Below are 16,318 nucleotides of genomic sequence, written 5' to 3'. Positions count from 1 at the left end.
TCAAACATGCTATTCATGCACATGTGTGCAGACATAGAAGTCTGTGTTGGCTTTCAGGTAAAACAATATAGAAAAAGTGGCCCTTATATAGCCCTGCCTTACAAAGGAGCCTGACTAATCAGGATGTGTGGCAATGCTCATTTATGTACAGGTGTGGACTAGCGATGAGCCGAACACTATTCCCCCGTTCGGTTCGCACCAGAACCTTCGAACGGACCGAATGTTCACGCAAACTTTAGAACCCCATTGAAGTCTATGGGACTCGAACGTTCGAAATCAAAAGTTCTAAATTTAAAAGCTAATGTGCAAGTTATTGTCCTAAAAAGGGTTTGGGGACCCAGGTCTTGCCCCAGGTAACATGTATCAATGCAAAGAAAAGTTTTAAAAAGGGCCGTTTATTCGGGAGCAGTGATTTTAATGATGTTTAAAGTGAAAAAAAAAAGGTGAAATATTCCTCCTACTCTGAACAGCAGTATACAGGCGGTGCAAACAAGACAGGGACTGTAAATCAAAATACTGCAGCTCCCTGCCTGTAGTGCTAATTTTAAAGGCTAATATGAAAGTTATTGTCCTAAAGTGAATTGTGCTTAAAGTGAAAAAAAAAATGAAAAATCCCTTTAAATATCATACCTGCTGGGTGTCTATAGTATGCCTGTGAAGTGGCATGTGTTTAGAACTGTCCCTGCACAAAATGACATTGCTATAAGTAATTGTAATTTAAAACTGCTTGCGGCTTTAATATAATGTCTGGTCCCTGCAATATGGATGAAAATCATTGAGAAAAATAGCATGGGTCCCCCCCCTCCCCCCAGGTCATTACCAGCCCCTTTGGCCCTATATACTTTGAACAGCAGTATACAGGCGGTGCAAACAAGACAGGGGCTGTAGGTTTGTTGTCAAGTAGAATCTGTTTGTAATTTTGAACTGGTACTTTTTTAAAGTGTAGCTCCAGCCAAACAATCTATTTTTAAGCTTTTCTGAAAACATAGAGAAGGGTTATCACCCCTGTAACATTTGTTTTGCTGTCTGTGCGCATCTGTTCAGAAGATTTCACCTCAATTTATGTCCCAATGACAAATGTTTTTTTGAAAATTTGGGTTTTTTAGTGAAACAAGGATTGGTGATAAAGCATCAGTGGACAGGAGACACCACTTACAGAAGACAATTTCCCTTCCTAGGGGTATATTTCCTCTCACTTCCTGTTGTCTCCTTCCGTTTGCAAGTAGGAGTCGTTTGTAAGTTGGATGTTTGAAAGTAGGGGCCTGCCGTATATACTCTGCAGAAATTTGGGCCCGAGGTGTTGGTGTTGCCACAACAGTGTAAGACCTCACAGTTAGTCTTGGTGGGCGCTGGAACGACCTGCTGTGAACTATTATATCAAGAATTGTAATTACATGCCATTGTTGAACAGTGGTAGAAAAATTGGGCCTTTGGTGCTGGCGGTGGTGCCACAACACTGTAAGTCCTCACAGTTACTCTTGGTGGGCGCAGGAATGGGCCCTGCTGTTAAATATTAGATCAAGAATTGTAATTACATGCCCCTGTTGAACAGGGGCATAAAAATTGGGCCTTTGTTTGTGGTGGTGGTGCTGGTGCCACAACACTAAGACCTTACAGTTACTCTTGGTGGGCGCAGGAATGGGCGCAGTGAAAATACTTGCTGATCAGCCACTGCCTGTGGTATTAATATGACAACAACAGCAATTGTATTCACGTGGCTTTAGGTACACACTGTGCAGAGGACACAGTACACCAAGTGAAAATACTTGCTGATCAGCCACTGCCTGTGGTATTAGTATGACAACAACAGCAATTGTATCCACGTGGCTTTAGGTGCACACTGTGCAGAGGACACAGAACACCAAGTGAAAATACTTGCTGATCAGTCACTGCCTGTGGTATTAATATGAGAACACCAGCAAATGTATTGATGCAGCTTTAGGTGCACACTGTGCAGAGGACACAGTCTACCATGTGAGAATACGTGCAGATCCCCTGCCTGTGGTATTAATATGAGCAGATACCTGCCTGTAGGAATTAATATGAGAACACCAGCAAATCTATTGACATAGCTTTAGGTGCACACTGTGCAGAGGACAGAGTACACCACGTGAGAATACGTGCAGATCCCCTGCCTGTGGTATTAATATGAGCAGATCCCTGCCTGTAGGAATTAATATGAGAACACCAGCAAATCTATTGACATAGCTTTAGGTGCACACTGTGCAGAGGACACAGTACACCAAGTGAAAATACTTGCTGATCAGTCACTGCCTGTGGTATTAATATGAGAACACCAGCAAATGTATTGACGCAGCTTTAGGTGCACACTGTGCAGAGGACACAGTCTACCACGTGAGAATACGTGCAGATCCCCTGCCTGTGGTATTAATATGAGCAGATCCCTGCCTGTAGGAATTAATATGAGAACACCAGAAAATCTATTGACGTAGCTTTAGGTGCACACTGTGCAGAGGACACAGTACACCACATGAAAATACTTGCAGAATGATCCCCTGCCTGTGGTATTAATATGAGCAGATCCCTGCCTGTAGGAATTAATATGAGAACACCAGCAAATCTATTGACGTAGCTTTAGGTGCACACTGTGCAGAGGACACAGACAGTACACCAAGTGAAAATACTGCAGCTAGCACAATCACCTGCCTGCCTGACAGTGTATTATGAAGAGCGCATCTAGCTAAACTCAATACAGTGTATAAATATATATACAACACATGGGATGCATATATATCCTCTACACACTGTAACTCTAACTGACTAGCCTGCCTGCCTGCCTGACTGCTCTATCTAACTCCAAAAAATGACACTCTCTCTCTCTGTCTCTCTCTGTAAACCACTGCAACACACTACACAAGGCCGACTTCCAGGCAGCCTTATCTAGTGTTTGGCATGTACTAAACCCCCTGAGCCATAATTGGCCAAAGCCACCCTGGCTTTGGCCGATTATGGCTCTTCGTTTTTTGGCAAGCTGTGATTGGCCAAGCATGCGGGTCATAGTGCATGCTTGGCCAATCATCAGTCAGCAATGCACTGTGATGCCGCAGTGAATTATGAGTCGTGACACGCCACTCGAATTCGGCGCGAACGGCCCATAATGTTCGTTTTTGACAAACGGTCAAACATACGATGTTCAAATCGAACATGGGTTCGACTCGAACACGAAGCTCATCCCTAGTGTGGACACACTTTCCTTTCTAGCTAGACAAGCATGCTTGAAAACACAGGTTCATGTGTATGGAATTTGGACAGGTGGAGCAAGCAGAAGTAAGATCCAAAGAGCAGAAGCAGGGAGAACACAAAGATTAACAACACTAAAAAACAGTGAACTCCCAGGAGAACAAGCCAGCAAGCTCTGCCAACCGGTTGACTGTTTAATGTCAAACCACATCCCAGACAGGTGACTACCAATGGCCTGGCTAAATGAAAGCGATGTCCAGACTAATCAGATGTTGACTTTATTATTTATAAGACCACATAAGCATAAATAAATAAACACTTGATATTCTTTAGTTCAGAAAAATTTCAAGAATTAATTCATGAAATTGTATGGCAAGGCTGACATCTAGTGGACAGTTTTCAGTATATACACATCATATTGAATACAGTTTCAACATGTGCATACAAGGTAATTTGTGAAATACAATACAAAATAATAAATTAGGTATAATAAGCATTATCTAAGGCCTATAAAAAAATATTAATATAATGAGCACTGTGTATGCCAAATGCTTGCAACTCAATCATTGTGTTAGATAGTTAGGTGCAGTAATATGTGCCCATACAGCATATCTCCCTATGAATCTACACAAATCAATAAGCTAATTAGGAAACCCAGCATTCAGGCCTGATAGATTACAAATAATGGTATAAAAAATTATATACACTGTTCATAAATGTATCACTCAACAGCTGCCCAGAATGAGTGATAGCCAAGATGATATTTCATCAACAGAGGTAAATAATGTCAATGTCTTAAAAAAAATATATATATATATATATATATATATATATATATATATATATATATATATATATATATATATATATATATATGACTAGATGAAATTCACTAATACAGAGAGGGGCTTTCACGTCGTAATGCTCAGACTTTCATCTAACAGCTATTGATTTTTGGGCATAAAGCAATAAAAGACCAACTAAAGTCCATTCAGAATTTGTACGAGCATACTTTTCCAATTAACCAAATTGAAATAAACAAAAAAAAGGATGAAGCTGCAATTGCAAGGGTTGGAACTATAGTAGAAACGGACCTAATAACCATTTGGCAAACACAAATTACTTGTACGGAAAGGCATAGACAGCCTCTGAGAAAGAGTAAACCATCAATAAAGCATGAATATCTTAAAACAAGTAAAGGGGAACCCCATAGAAAGCTAAGTAGTAATTAAGTAGCTGGCAATAGAGTAGAAGTTTTGATAGGGCTTTGGGACTTGCTATGGGCAACTGCAGAATCAAAGGTATGCCCAGAAGAATTTTCAGTATGAATTAGATTGATTTTCCAATAAATGACAATGGCAGATTTTTCCATATGGTCAGCGACTCATTGATGCAAATTCAGTCAAACTGGAAGGCAAAATTATGCTCATATACAGCACTGGAGGTAGAGTATCAGAGATGCAAAAACCTTTGAAAACGATCAAAAACAATAGCAAATGCTATTTATTTATTTTTTTACAAACAATTGTTAATTAATAAGATATTTCTAACACAGTATAGGCATACTTAGAATTACACCCCAAAACACATTCTACTACTCCTTCTCTCAAGTATGGTGATACCACATGTGTGAGACTTTTTCACAGCTTAGTCACATAGAGAGGCCCAAAATTCAAAGAGCACCTTTGGGCTTTCTAGGAGCATAAATTACACATCTAATCACATTTATGGAGGCGTTGTAGCACCAGAACAGTGGAAACACCCAACAAAAATGTATTTTATTTTTTAAGAAGCATGTTGAATCTTTTGCTACAAGCTTTCAGAAAATGTAAAAATAAAATACATTTTTTTTTTACACAAAGTTGTCAATTTATTAAGATATTTTTTAACACACAGCATGGGAATAATTAGAATTCGAACCCCAAAATACATTCTTCTACTCCTCCTGAGTATAGTGATACTACATGTGTGGGACTTTTTCAATGTCTGGTCTAATTGTACCCAACATATCTTGTGTATCACTAAAATCAACCAATTGTATCAAAAACTGTTTACTGAAATAGTCAGCCCTGTAATAGTGGGCAAAGAAATTAGCTTAGTGTAGTGTCAATTATAGTAGTTCCCGTTCCTATAAACCAAGCAAGCCTTGCCCACTGGTGCATGGCTGTCCCAAGGAGTGTCATTTTCGCTGATTAGGAAGTACAGGAGGCTGAAGAAAGGACAATTTTAGTTTCTGTGGTTCCAGGTGTACAACTGTAAATAGGGGATGGCTGGGACTGGTGTCTCACCGGAACATAGTTAGTGGGATGTGCAGATGGGTCAATTCAGCAACACTATTGCTGGTGTAGCACCCTGATGTTTAGGCAGGGTTGCCCCTAAATTTACCTGCCAGGTGTAGTTACCTTGGCTCATTGTTAGGGATCAATTGAGTTCACCCTAAGTCTGGAATTGCTGCACTTCTCTCTTCTGCTTCTAGGTGCTGCTTAGATAAGACAAGGGCAAAGCAAGGACAGATTAGGAGTGTATGGGGTATCTCAGCCAATGGGCTGCTGAGAGAACCTATGTATTTGAGTGGAGTCAAGTGATCAGGGTTCTGTGTCACCTGGACGGCTGTCTGGTTGGATGTGTATTGTGCTGCCCGGACAGCTAGGCCAGAGTTTGGGCCTATCCCAGGCACATCTGGCTGCTATGCTGTCTGAAGGCCTATCCAGAAGCAAGAGAGCAGCATAGGGTTGGGATTGCAGCTTGCAGTCCATCCAGAAGTGATGGTTCTGTCGGTCTGAGAATCCGCTGTGTTCGGAGGTAGGGGGGAAGCTGTTGCCACTAAGGGATCAATCACCTTATTACCAGGGACCACTGTGAGTAGCTGAAGCAAGCACCGGAGCAGTATTCTCACCAACCGGGTGACCCAGACAGCAGAGGTGACGCTTGCAGAGCTACCTTATGTGCCAAGCCAGGGACCAAACAGGCCAGCGGGGTGAAGCTTGAGGAGTATCTGTGAGTGCCAAGCTAGGGACTCAGCAGGGAAAGGGGGGTGAAGCTTGAGGAAGATACTCATTGAGAAGGTTGGAAGAGCTCGGGAGATCCAGTGCCAGAGGATTGGCAAGTCTAGTGAGACAGACTGGGAGCTCAGTGAAGTGGAGATTTACAAGAAGTGATTGTAGAGGAAGTACCGAAGTTTGTTACAACTTATGTTAGAAACCTCCTCAACATGGGGACAAGGTATTTTGGAGAGGCAGAGCCCTCCTGCCCCAAAGCAACCCCCCCTCATGTTGAGGGCATGTGGCCCGGTGTGGTTCAGGAGCACTTGTCCTCTCCCTTTCCCTGACCTGCAAGACTGCATACTCGGATAAGGTTTTTTTTCTTAATTTTTATTGCCAGCATTTTTTTCTTACATTTAGCTGTCAGTGGTTGTTAAGGACACTGGGTCGTCGTCTGCTCCTTAACAACCAGCTAGTGACAGCATGTGGTAAGGACACTGGCTACCGCCGGCAGTAAATTTCTGCAGGCTTCCACTACTAAAATAACACATGAGTGCTAAAAACCCTTTTTGAAAAACGCTGATGTGATTATGCTGTAAGATACCGCTTGGTAAATGGAGCCCAGTGTCATCAGTGCTGCAGTCAATGTCTATGTTTACTAAGGCGTCTTTCTCCCATGGTATCATTCCCATATTTTGTGCCCCTAGGTGTGAATTCCCAATGTTAATTAAATCGCCTATTGTTCTGTCTGTCTGCTCAGCTCTTGGAGATGTGATTAATATTGTGTCCACTTTACCTTGTTATCGAACCATTGTAAAGTGGACCTGAACCAGAAATAATCTTTTATCTACTGAGATGCTGTCTGACATGTAAAAGACAATCATTCAAGGGTTTCATTTTCCATCAGTAGATCCTTTACAGTGCCTATGAAAGGATTTCACCAGTATTAGAGCACCAAAAAATATATTGTGCCTCCCTCTCTCTAATTTTAAATGTTGTTTACTTTAAGATGAATATATAATGTGAATATATTCCATAATCTATCAACATATAAAACAAATGTCTGATACAAGATATGATGTAAACTCAATGGAGCGTCCCCCCCCCCCCCATAGGAACATTTGGATAGAATGGGACCCCTGTTCTGTGACTTAACCTCAGCTCCTCTGTCACACCAGGTTGAGTGTACAAATGTGCAATATCACAGGAATCCACTGAAATTAACACTTAGTACCCAATATTAGTGCTTTAAAGAAAATAGGCAACAAACCAGGTAGTAGGGGCAAACTTGTCACCCAATATGGTTGGTATAAAATGGATTAACAATGGTACTAATACAATTTAGCATACAAAGTAATTAAAAGCAGGGACTGGGCATAAGATGACATTTGACATGCCGATCAGCATAAACAGTAGCAAGGCCACCTCAAGTGCAGCAGTTAGTGGTAGTAAAGTTTAGTCTACCAAGTGCTGTTTATTTGTCCCTTTATGTCCCTGCCATCTGAAACTGCAACTCCCAGGAGTCTCTGCGCTCTGCAATACTTGGCTCTAGTTCTCCCCCTGCTGGCAAGAGGAGAATGGTGTAGCATAACATCAGTATCTCAGTAGGAGAGAAGAATAAAAGGCTTCTCCATATTGATGTAGCCCATTATCTGGTCACACCAATAATAGTAGAGAACCATTAACCAATGTACAGTATAATCTCATGTACTAGCCTCACATTTGCTCTACAAATATGGTAATTTAATTTTACAACATTCTATAGAACATATTGACTTCTGTAGGCTTTCCAGGTGATGGCACTGTGCAATTGTGGCATGTTCACAATGACTTCTACTTGTTGCAGTGCATTGCAACTAACATTAAATTTTTTCCCAATGCAGAGCTTTGCTCTGAACTGGCACCAAAATCAATACTACTGTCCTTGCATTGTGAATGAATGGAGCAAACCAGTCTAATGAAGGTGGTATGACGAGCCCTAAAAGAAAACTACTGGAAATTCAGCTAGCTGACCAATTTTTAAACATGAATAGGTTAATTTACTTTTAAATGTTTTTATATGTGCCATACAAAAAGGAAGGGTACAAAAGTGACAACCACTATATGACAGACATCATACCATACAAAACATAAAATGAGAGAAAAATCTCTAAATAAAATACAAACATAGCCCTGATTTGCACCAATAGAAGAGGGGGGTGACAAGTGCCAACTAAGTGTAATGGAGTAAAAAAAAAAATATTATAAATACAATGAATACACTCACAAGAGAATTGCAAAAGTAGGCATAAGCAGCAAGCATCAAATTATTTATTATTATTATTATTATTTGATGCTTGTGGGTCTGGGCTTTGGTGTCTGCCAACCTCTGCCCCCTTTCTTGCCCATATATACCTCAATTAGCATGGCGCCAGTATGGCTGGAGGAAGAAGCACATGCTCCGAAATGCGTCGCCACGTTTATCAATCACAGTCCTGACGCCTGTCTCTACAGTCCGCAAGCATAAGGAAGCACTGGAAGCACTTCCGATCAGTGGATCCACAGCCTGTTTGCATTGGCGGACTGGGACCAGGATAGTGTTCACAGAGCATTAATAGCTTGTTATGCCTGCTTTTACAGTTCTCTTGTGAGTGTAATAATTTTATACATATTAAAATATTTTTTTAAGGTGCTACACTTAGTTGGAGCTTGTCCCCCCCTTCTGTTGTGTGCTTTTTAGATTCCCTTTTTACTCTAAGGACCGAGCTGCCACTGAGTGGGCCATTTACTCTGCTTGCATGATTCATATGGACATTACACTTTAAGAACTTTATTTTAGTGGCCTATTTTCTACACCCCCCCCCCCCCCGGATATCCCTCTATAACACAATAGCATCAGTATTTATGGTGTTTTCTGATGCAGTGTGCTATGATGAGTAAAAACGATTCCATCAGCAAAGGAGGATTATTCCCCCAAGGCTATACCATCCATCCAGTCCACTACATAAATATGCAGACCAGACTTGGTTCCATAAGAAATCCTCGAAATGCGTTAGGCGATCACTCCACCTTATTACCCCATGGGATATGGGTATTGTTGTATGACCTTTTAGAGGAATGATGTGGTTTTATTCTAGTTACTGAATGTGAGTGCGCTACTTACTTCTGTTTTTTAATAAAACTTTTTGCCAAGCATAATGCACCACCAGGTCATGAGCCTTTTATTCTTTCTTGCCTTGCTTAAGTTCATTTCTAAACCCATATTGGATAGCAGGTTTCATTAGATTTGAAATGAAACAATAAATTGCTGGATAAGAATTGCCAATGCAGGCTATTGCTACGGACTCTTTCTGTTATTTTCTGTGCCTCACTGTCAGCCAGATTATGATCATGCCGAGATGTCTGTACAACCTTGCTTTAGTGACAGAGCTTTCTTACAAAAGATCCTCTGTATTCTGCCAGAATATCACTGGTTTCAGGGAAACAGCGCTGCTAATGTGCCAAATGCAAACAGTACAGGCACTAAAGATAAAGATATTGATTTATCACGTTGTCCTTATTTGGTGGTCGAGGGAGGGAAATGACAGAAGGCTCCCCCAAACAGGATATTGCACTAAAACTGTAGGTAAATAAGAAAAACATAACATTTGATAGTGGGTGTGACAATAAAGTTGTCAGTGTCTCCACCCAGGACAGTGCCTCTGTGAACATAGGGAATTCCCTTCCTGGTATATTAACCAATAATCAAAGTAATTGGGATCAGAGGAACTACAGCACCCAGAATATAACATTACCATAAGAATATAGATGCACACCAGTGTGGAAATAATACAAGCTTTATATGGGAAAAGCTTAATAACAGTACATACATCCAATGTACAAACAGGTATTATATCACCAATGGACCCAACAAGTGTAATTGTACACATACACCTGGCAGCAACATTCAGTTGCAGGGGTCCCTGAGGATTCTTGTGATGTGCCAGAAACCTGACAAGATAAGCTGTGATGGGGAGTTCCTCTAACTTTTGTCCAACCAGCCTGGAACACAGCTTTTCACACGCAGAAACTGTGGTGTGGCACTGAAACTCAGAGTCAGCCTATCTAATCTGTGCTTTAGTCCGCCCCTTGTAGTTTCTAATTTGGCATGCAACAGGGCCCCTAACAACAGGAAAGTGGCCATTGGATGCCTAACCTGGCTGTAGCCTATACTGGTTTGTCAACCACTAAGCTAAAACTAGCTAACAAGTACCAGACCAGAAAAAAAAGGGTTAACTAAAATAATGGGAGTTGCATATAAACTCTGTCTATTGCAATAAATAAAATATAGATAAGCTGCAGTAAAAAAAAAACAAAAAAAAACAGAAGAACAGCAATCAACTTTTATTTGTCAAATAACACAATTTACGTTCAGAAGGCTTTATAAAGACATGATCTAATTATCTTGTTGTCAGACTACCAGAATACAGTGAGTTTGTGCTATTTATGTAGAATGATCTGTCGGGAGGAACAGTGATATTTACTAGCAGTTATTCAATTAGTACTACTTCTCAAGGTTGCAGTGTGCTCTGATGTTAGAGACTTTTGTTTATGTTCAAGGCTGCTTGTATTTTTCCAGCTAGAACATGTACTTAATGGCTTGCTGAAGGCTTTAATAACACTCTCATACAGTACATCCTTCTCTAGCGCATTGACATTGACACAAACACCACAGACATAGTAGACAAAGACAGCATCACAGCTGAAAAACTGTGTCTGAAAACAATAATTTTACTGATATGTGAATGTTTTCAGGTAGGAGTGTTATCAAAGCGCTAAACTACGGGGGCATGCTCACCTCGTACTACTGAACAGTTTAACTACGGTACTTGCTGGCAATCACCGGATTTGCAGCACATTGATACTAAAAAGAAGTTAAACCCCTTGGATGGGTTAGAATAAAATCATTCAGATAGTTTAGCCCTTGATTGGGTATATGATGCACAAATTGCACAGTTTGATGTTATAGAAGTTTAGCTTTATAATGCAGACCCATTCTGTATTTGTCTGAACAGAAGAAAGGGGGGGGGTTGTTTTGTGAGGTTGGAAATCTCTGTAAATGAAAAAAAAAAGCATTTCTTACACCAAAATGCTTGCCCCATAGGATAGCCTAAATGGTCTATTCCCTTCTCAAGGGTTGCATTAGGCCAGTGGTTCTCAGGACCTACTAACAGGCCAGGTTTGTCAGATAACTGAAATACATCACAGGTGATATCATTTGCTGCTCAGTGATTGCAATATTCTAGTCTGCATCTCCCCAAGGTAATACTTAGAGGTCTGGCCTGTTAGTGGGTCCTGAGGACAGGAGTTGAGAACCACTGCATTAGGCTATCAAATACAATTAAGCTGTTTATGGCCACCCTTATCTTAACAGAGGCCTAGCCCTTAAACCCATATAAACCCTAAAGCCTAGTACACACAGGCCAAATGTTGGGCGACATTCGAACCCTGTGTATGGCAGCCGATCCAAGTCGGTGAAGCATGCTGGAGGACCAGAAGCCGACCAGCCCCTAAATAGCATTCTCAGCCATTGGCTGAGAGCGCTGACTGGAGTGTTCTGGCCGGGGGGTTGTCCCCCTGTCAGAACACAATAGCTCAGCAGGGGAGATAGCTGTACTAATAGCGCCCCTGATCTGAGCTGTCAGGGTTTTTTTTTTCATTCAACCCATTGGGTTGGACGACAAAAAAAATACTAGCGTGTACCAGGCTTAAATCCAATCATGAACCTGAACCCAACTCAAGTCTAATCTTTAAAGCCCAACTGAATTCTCAAGTTGCTTTAATCCCCATATAGTCCTGTACCCCGTAGGGAGATAAAAATATCAGTTAAAACTCCTTAAGCAAGTTATTTTTTACAAATGTTACCTAAAGAAATAAAAAAATATATTAAATTAAAGGCATTGCATGGTATTGCATGGTAAACTAGCACATGTTAAATTTAATATGTTATTTTCTCTTTCCAGGTGCAGATACTATTCCAGCCTTCGCCTTCCTCTCATGTATTCTCATCCTTACAGTCAGATAACAGTGGAAACAGAGTTTGACAATCCAATTTATGAGACTGGGGTATGTAGCTTTCATCCATGCAATTTATTTATTAATTAGCATTGTCAAGATAAGTCAGTGAACAAATGCTAAGATTTTGAACTCTGACACAAGAGCTGAGAACATTAGATAAAACTGGAAATAAATTCAAGGATGTTCAAATATTTAAAAAACCTCTGCAGTTTTGGGGACTTGGCTACTTCCATGCTATCACCAATTCCACCTCAATCTAACCTTACTGTACTCAAGGGCAGCCTCCATTGTCATGGAACCCTGCTATCCCCAAAAATGGCAAACCCACTCAACTTTAATGTATATTTGTACAAGCAAGCTAAAAAGCAAGATCCTAATATTATAAATATTTCCTTAAATCAGTGTCTAGTGGTTTATGAACAATTGTGGTGTCATCTTTATAGGCCCAGCATGACTACTTGTAGGTAGATTCAGGTAGAGTTAGGCCGGCGTATCAGTAGATACGCCGACCTAACTCAGAATCTGCGCCGACCTATGTTTAAGTGTATTCTCAAACAGAGATACGCTTAAACATATATAAGATACGACGGCTTGCGCCGTCCTATCTTAGGTTGCAATATTTCGGCTGGCCGCTAGGTGGCGCTTCCATTGCGGTCGGCGTAGAATATGTAAATTAGTAGATACGCCTATTCACGAATGTAAGTTTACGTAAGAGATAGGCTGCCTTAGGCCCCATACACACGATAGAATCCATCCGCTGAAAAATCCCAGCGAATGGGTTTCAGCGGATAGATCCTATGGTGTGTACACTCCAGCGGATCTGTTTCCGTGGATATTTATCCCCTGGGATGGATTCCAGCAGATCAAATATTTGCTGACATGCTAAACAAATCTATCTGCTGGAATCCATCCCAACGGATGGATCCGCTGGTCTGTATTCGACGCATGCGTGGAATTCCTTATATGACAGCGTCACGCACGTCGCCGTGTCATAATCGCGGCGACGGCGCAACACGTCATCGGCAGAGGATTTCGGCGCGGATTTCAATGCGATGGGGAGTACACTCCATCGCATGAAAATCCGCAGAAATCCTCGAGAGGATTTATCCGCGGAAACGGTCCGCTGGACCGTATTCGCTGATAAATTCTCTCGTGTGTATGGGGCCTAAAGGTATTCCATCAAATAGATGGAATAGTAATGTTAAGTATGGCCGCCGTTCCCGCGTCGAAATTTGAAAATGTTATCGTCGTTTGCGTAAGTCGTCCGTGAATAGGGATTTACGTCGTTTACGTCCTCGTCTAAATCAATAGGCCCGTGTGACGGACGTAGCCGCAATGCATACTGGGAAATGTAGGCGCACGGCGCATGTGCAGTTAAAAAAAACCGTCAAAAACGTCAGGTCAAGCCCCATTAACATAAAACACGCCCCCTTAGACAAATTTGAATTAGGCGCCCTTACGCCCGCCCGCTTTAGGCTACGACGCCGTAACTTAGCAGGCAAGTACATTGTGAATCATGTACTTGCCTCGCTAACTTACGGCGGCGTAGCTTAAATGCCTTAAGCTACGCCGCCTTAAAGTTGCGGCCATCTATATGAGTGTATGTGGATCCCTTCTCCTGTAGGGAGCTCCTCAACTTCAACTACAGTTTGGCCATCTCGCTTGCCACCTAAGGCTTGAGAATAATTAGACATAAGCCGGTTATGGTTCTGAACTTTTACTAGAACTTTTGGAACAGTTTAACAATTAATAGGATAGATAGGACATGCTTTATTTCAAATCAACACATCTTTGGTCTCCAGCAAGACTGCTGGGGAATACCTCTTGCTAGAAGGGTCCACACAGCCAAAGCCTGCACATGAATTTACACATGACATTTCCTAGAGTTATATATATCGTTCAGGGTTTTACATACATATATATATTTATATATATATATATATATCATGCAGGGGTGCCACCTAGGCAGGGAAATGCTTTACCACCATCCAACAGCCTTGTGGCTGTACATAAAGAATCAACTATTACTTCACAAACTATCAAATAATCCTCAAAGGTCACCTGCAAAATCAGCAGAGTGGAGATGTCATTCCATATTGGAGGCACCACACTGTCTGCTGCCAAAACCCATTTTCTAAGATCATAGCCACTTGTTATGGAAGCTCTATCCCGAGCCACACTGTGTGTATCAATAGATGCACACAGTGCAGCTTGGGATTGAGCCCATATGAGTGCTCCCCTTGTCACTGGATTTTATTGACAGCAGCTGGAGTCAGTGGTTCTTGCTGCTCTCACTGAATCCAGTATAGAGGGGGGGGAGAGAGAGAGAGCAGTGCCACTGCTCTCAGGCACAGTGCTTTATCAAGAATGAGCTGAGGTAAGTATTTGGGGGGGGGGGCTGCAGCTAAAATTTATTTTATCTTAATGCAGAGAATGCATTAAGGTCAAAATTCTTTAGCCTTTTGCTTAACATAGGACCAGATCCACATACATGTAGAACGGCGTAGCGTATCAGAGATACACTACGCCGCCGTACCTTACCTGGCGCATTTTCGTTTTCTCAGCGATTTTGCGCCGTAAGTTACGGCGGCGTAGTGTATTTCTGGCGGCGGATTTGAAATTGGGCGGGTTTCATTTAAATGAAGCGCGTCCCCGTGCCGAATGAAATGCACATGCGTCGTCAAGAAATTAACCACTGTGCTTTGCGCGAAATGACGTCGCAACGACGTCATTTTTTGAACTTAGACGTGAGTTACGTCCATCCCTATTCACGGACGACTTACGCAAAAAAAAATCTAATTTCGACGCGGGAACGACGGCCATACTTAACATGGCAAGTCTATGTATACGCCGAAAAATACCAGCTTTAACTATACGCCGGAAAAAGCCGACTACAGACGACGTTAGAAAATGCGACGGCTGCGCGTACGTTCGTGGATCGTCGTAAATCGCTAATTTGCATACCCAATACGGAAAACGCCACCCAGCGGACGCCGAAGTATTGCATCTTAGATCCGAAGACGTACACCTGTCGGATCTAACCCAGAAGCCGTCGTATCTTGTTTTGAGGATTCAAAACAACGATACGACGTGGGAAATTTGAAAGTACACCGGCGTATCAATAGATACGCCGGCGTACTTCGTCTGTGAATCTGGCACATAGTCAGGTTGAAAAAATACACACGTCAATCAAGTTCAACCTATAAAAAAAACCTCCATAAACATAATGTTGTACCTAAAGTTAATCCAGAGAAAGGCAAAATAAACCCTTATATGCATGTTCCAATTTTTTCCAACCGGGAATAACATTTTCTTTCTAATCTTCTAAGGCAATCCCTATACCTGGATCAACTATCTCTGGTGTTCTTACTTATAATTTTTAACCTCTTCCTTACCGGGCTATTATAAAATGACGCCGGCAGGAACCCTCCCTCGATCCGGGTGGACGTCATACGACGTTCTTTCTTCCGGCAATCTAGGGCATGCGCGCCACAGGCGGAGCAAGCGCGCACCCGCAGCACCGCCCTTGACCCGGCGCGTGTGCACGGCAGCCATGATGTCCGCCCGGCACCCGCGATTGCCGGTGATCATGGCAGGAGTGTGGATCTGTGTGTGTAAACACACAGATCCACCTCCTGTCAGAGGTGAGGAGACCGATGCTGTGTTCCCAGTACAGAGGAACACACATCGGTCTCCTCTCTTGTGAGTCCCCTCCCCCTACAGTTAGAACACACTTTAGGGAACATATAAACCCCTTCAGCGCCCCCTAGTGTTAACCCCTTCCCTGCCAGTCACATTTACACAGTAAATTTACACAGAGTTACCCCTTGTCTTTTGCCCTGTGGTCATATCTGCCATGAGCAGAACAATTATGTAATTGACGGCAACAGGAATATGTGCCCTTTAAAAATGTCAGAAGTTCACCAGATTGTATTTGTCTCTGTGTCCAGTCAGCTAGATTTTGGGTGAGTCGCCCCTCTAGTGGTGGTGACAGTATTGCAGGTTGTGATAATAGTTTTAGAGCTTTGTTTTACCCAGTAGGACCTTGTTACATGCTCTCAAAATGTAGATCACAAGCAACTTTAAAGATGCTTACTGCA

The 16,318-nt window shown here is 42.0% G+C and overlaps 1 protein-coding gene across 1 annotated transcript in view; it reads left to right on the top strand.

Moving 5' to 3' along the window:
• The window catches only part of SEZ6L (seizure related 6 homolog like), a 559,496-nt gene that overhangs the window by 537,630 nt on the left and 5,548 nt on the right, over nt 1–16,318 (top strand). The window contains exon 16 of the mRNA XM_040351286.1: nt 12,164–12,266. Coding sequence (XP_040207220.1) covers nt 12,164–12,266 — 103 coding nt within the window. The remainder of the gene's footprint in view (nt 1–12,163; nt 12,267–16,318) is intronic.

The sequence above is a fragment of the Rana temporaria genome, chromosome 1 (assembly GCF_905171775.1).
Source record: "Rana temporaria chromosome 1, aRanTem1.1, whole genome shotgun sequence".
Lineage (NCBI taxonomy): Eukaryota > Metazoa > Chordata > Amphibia > Anura > Ranidae > Rana > Rana temporaria.
The sequence above is the reverse complement of the archived record's forward strand: the minus strand, read 5'-3'. Positions and strand labels throughout refer to the sequence as shown.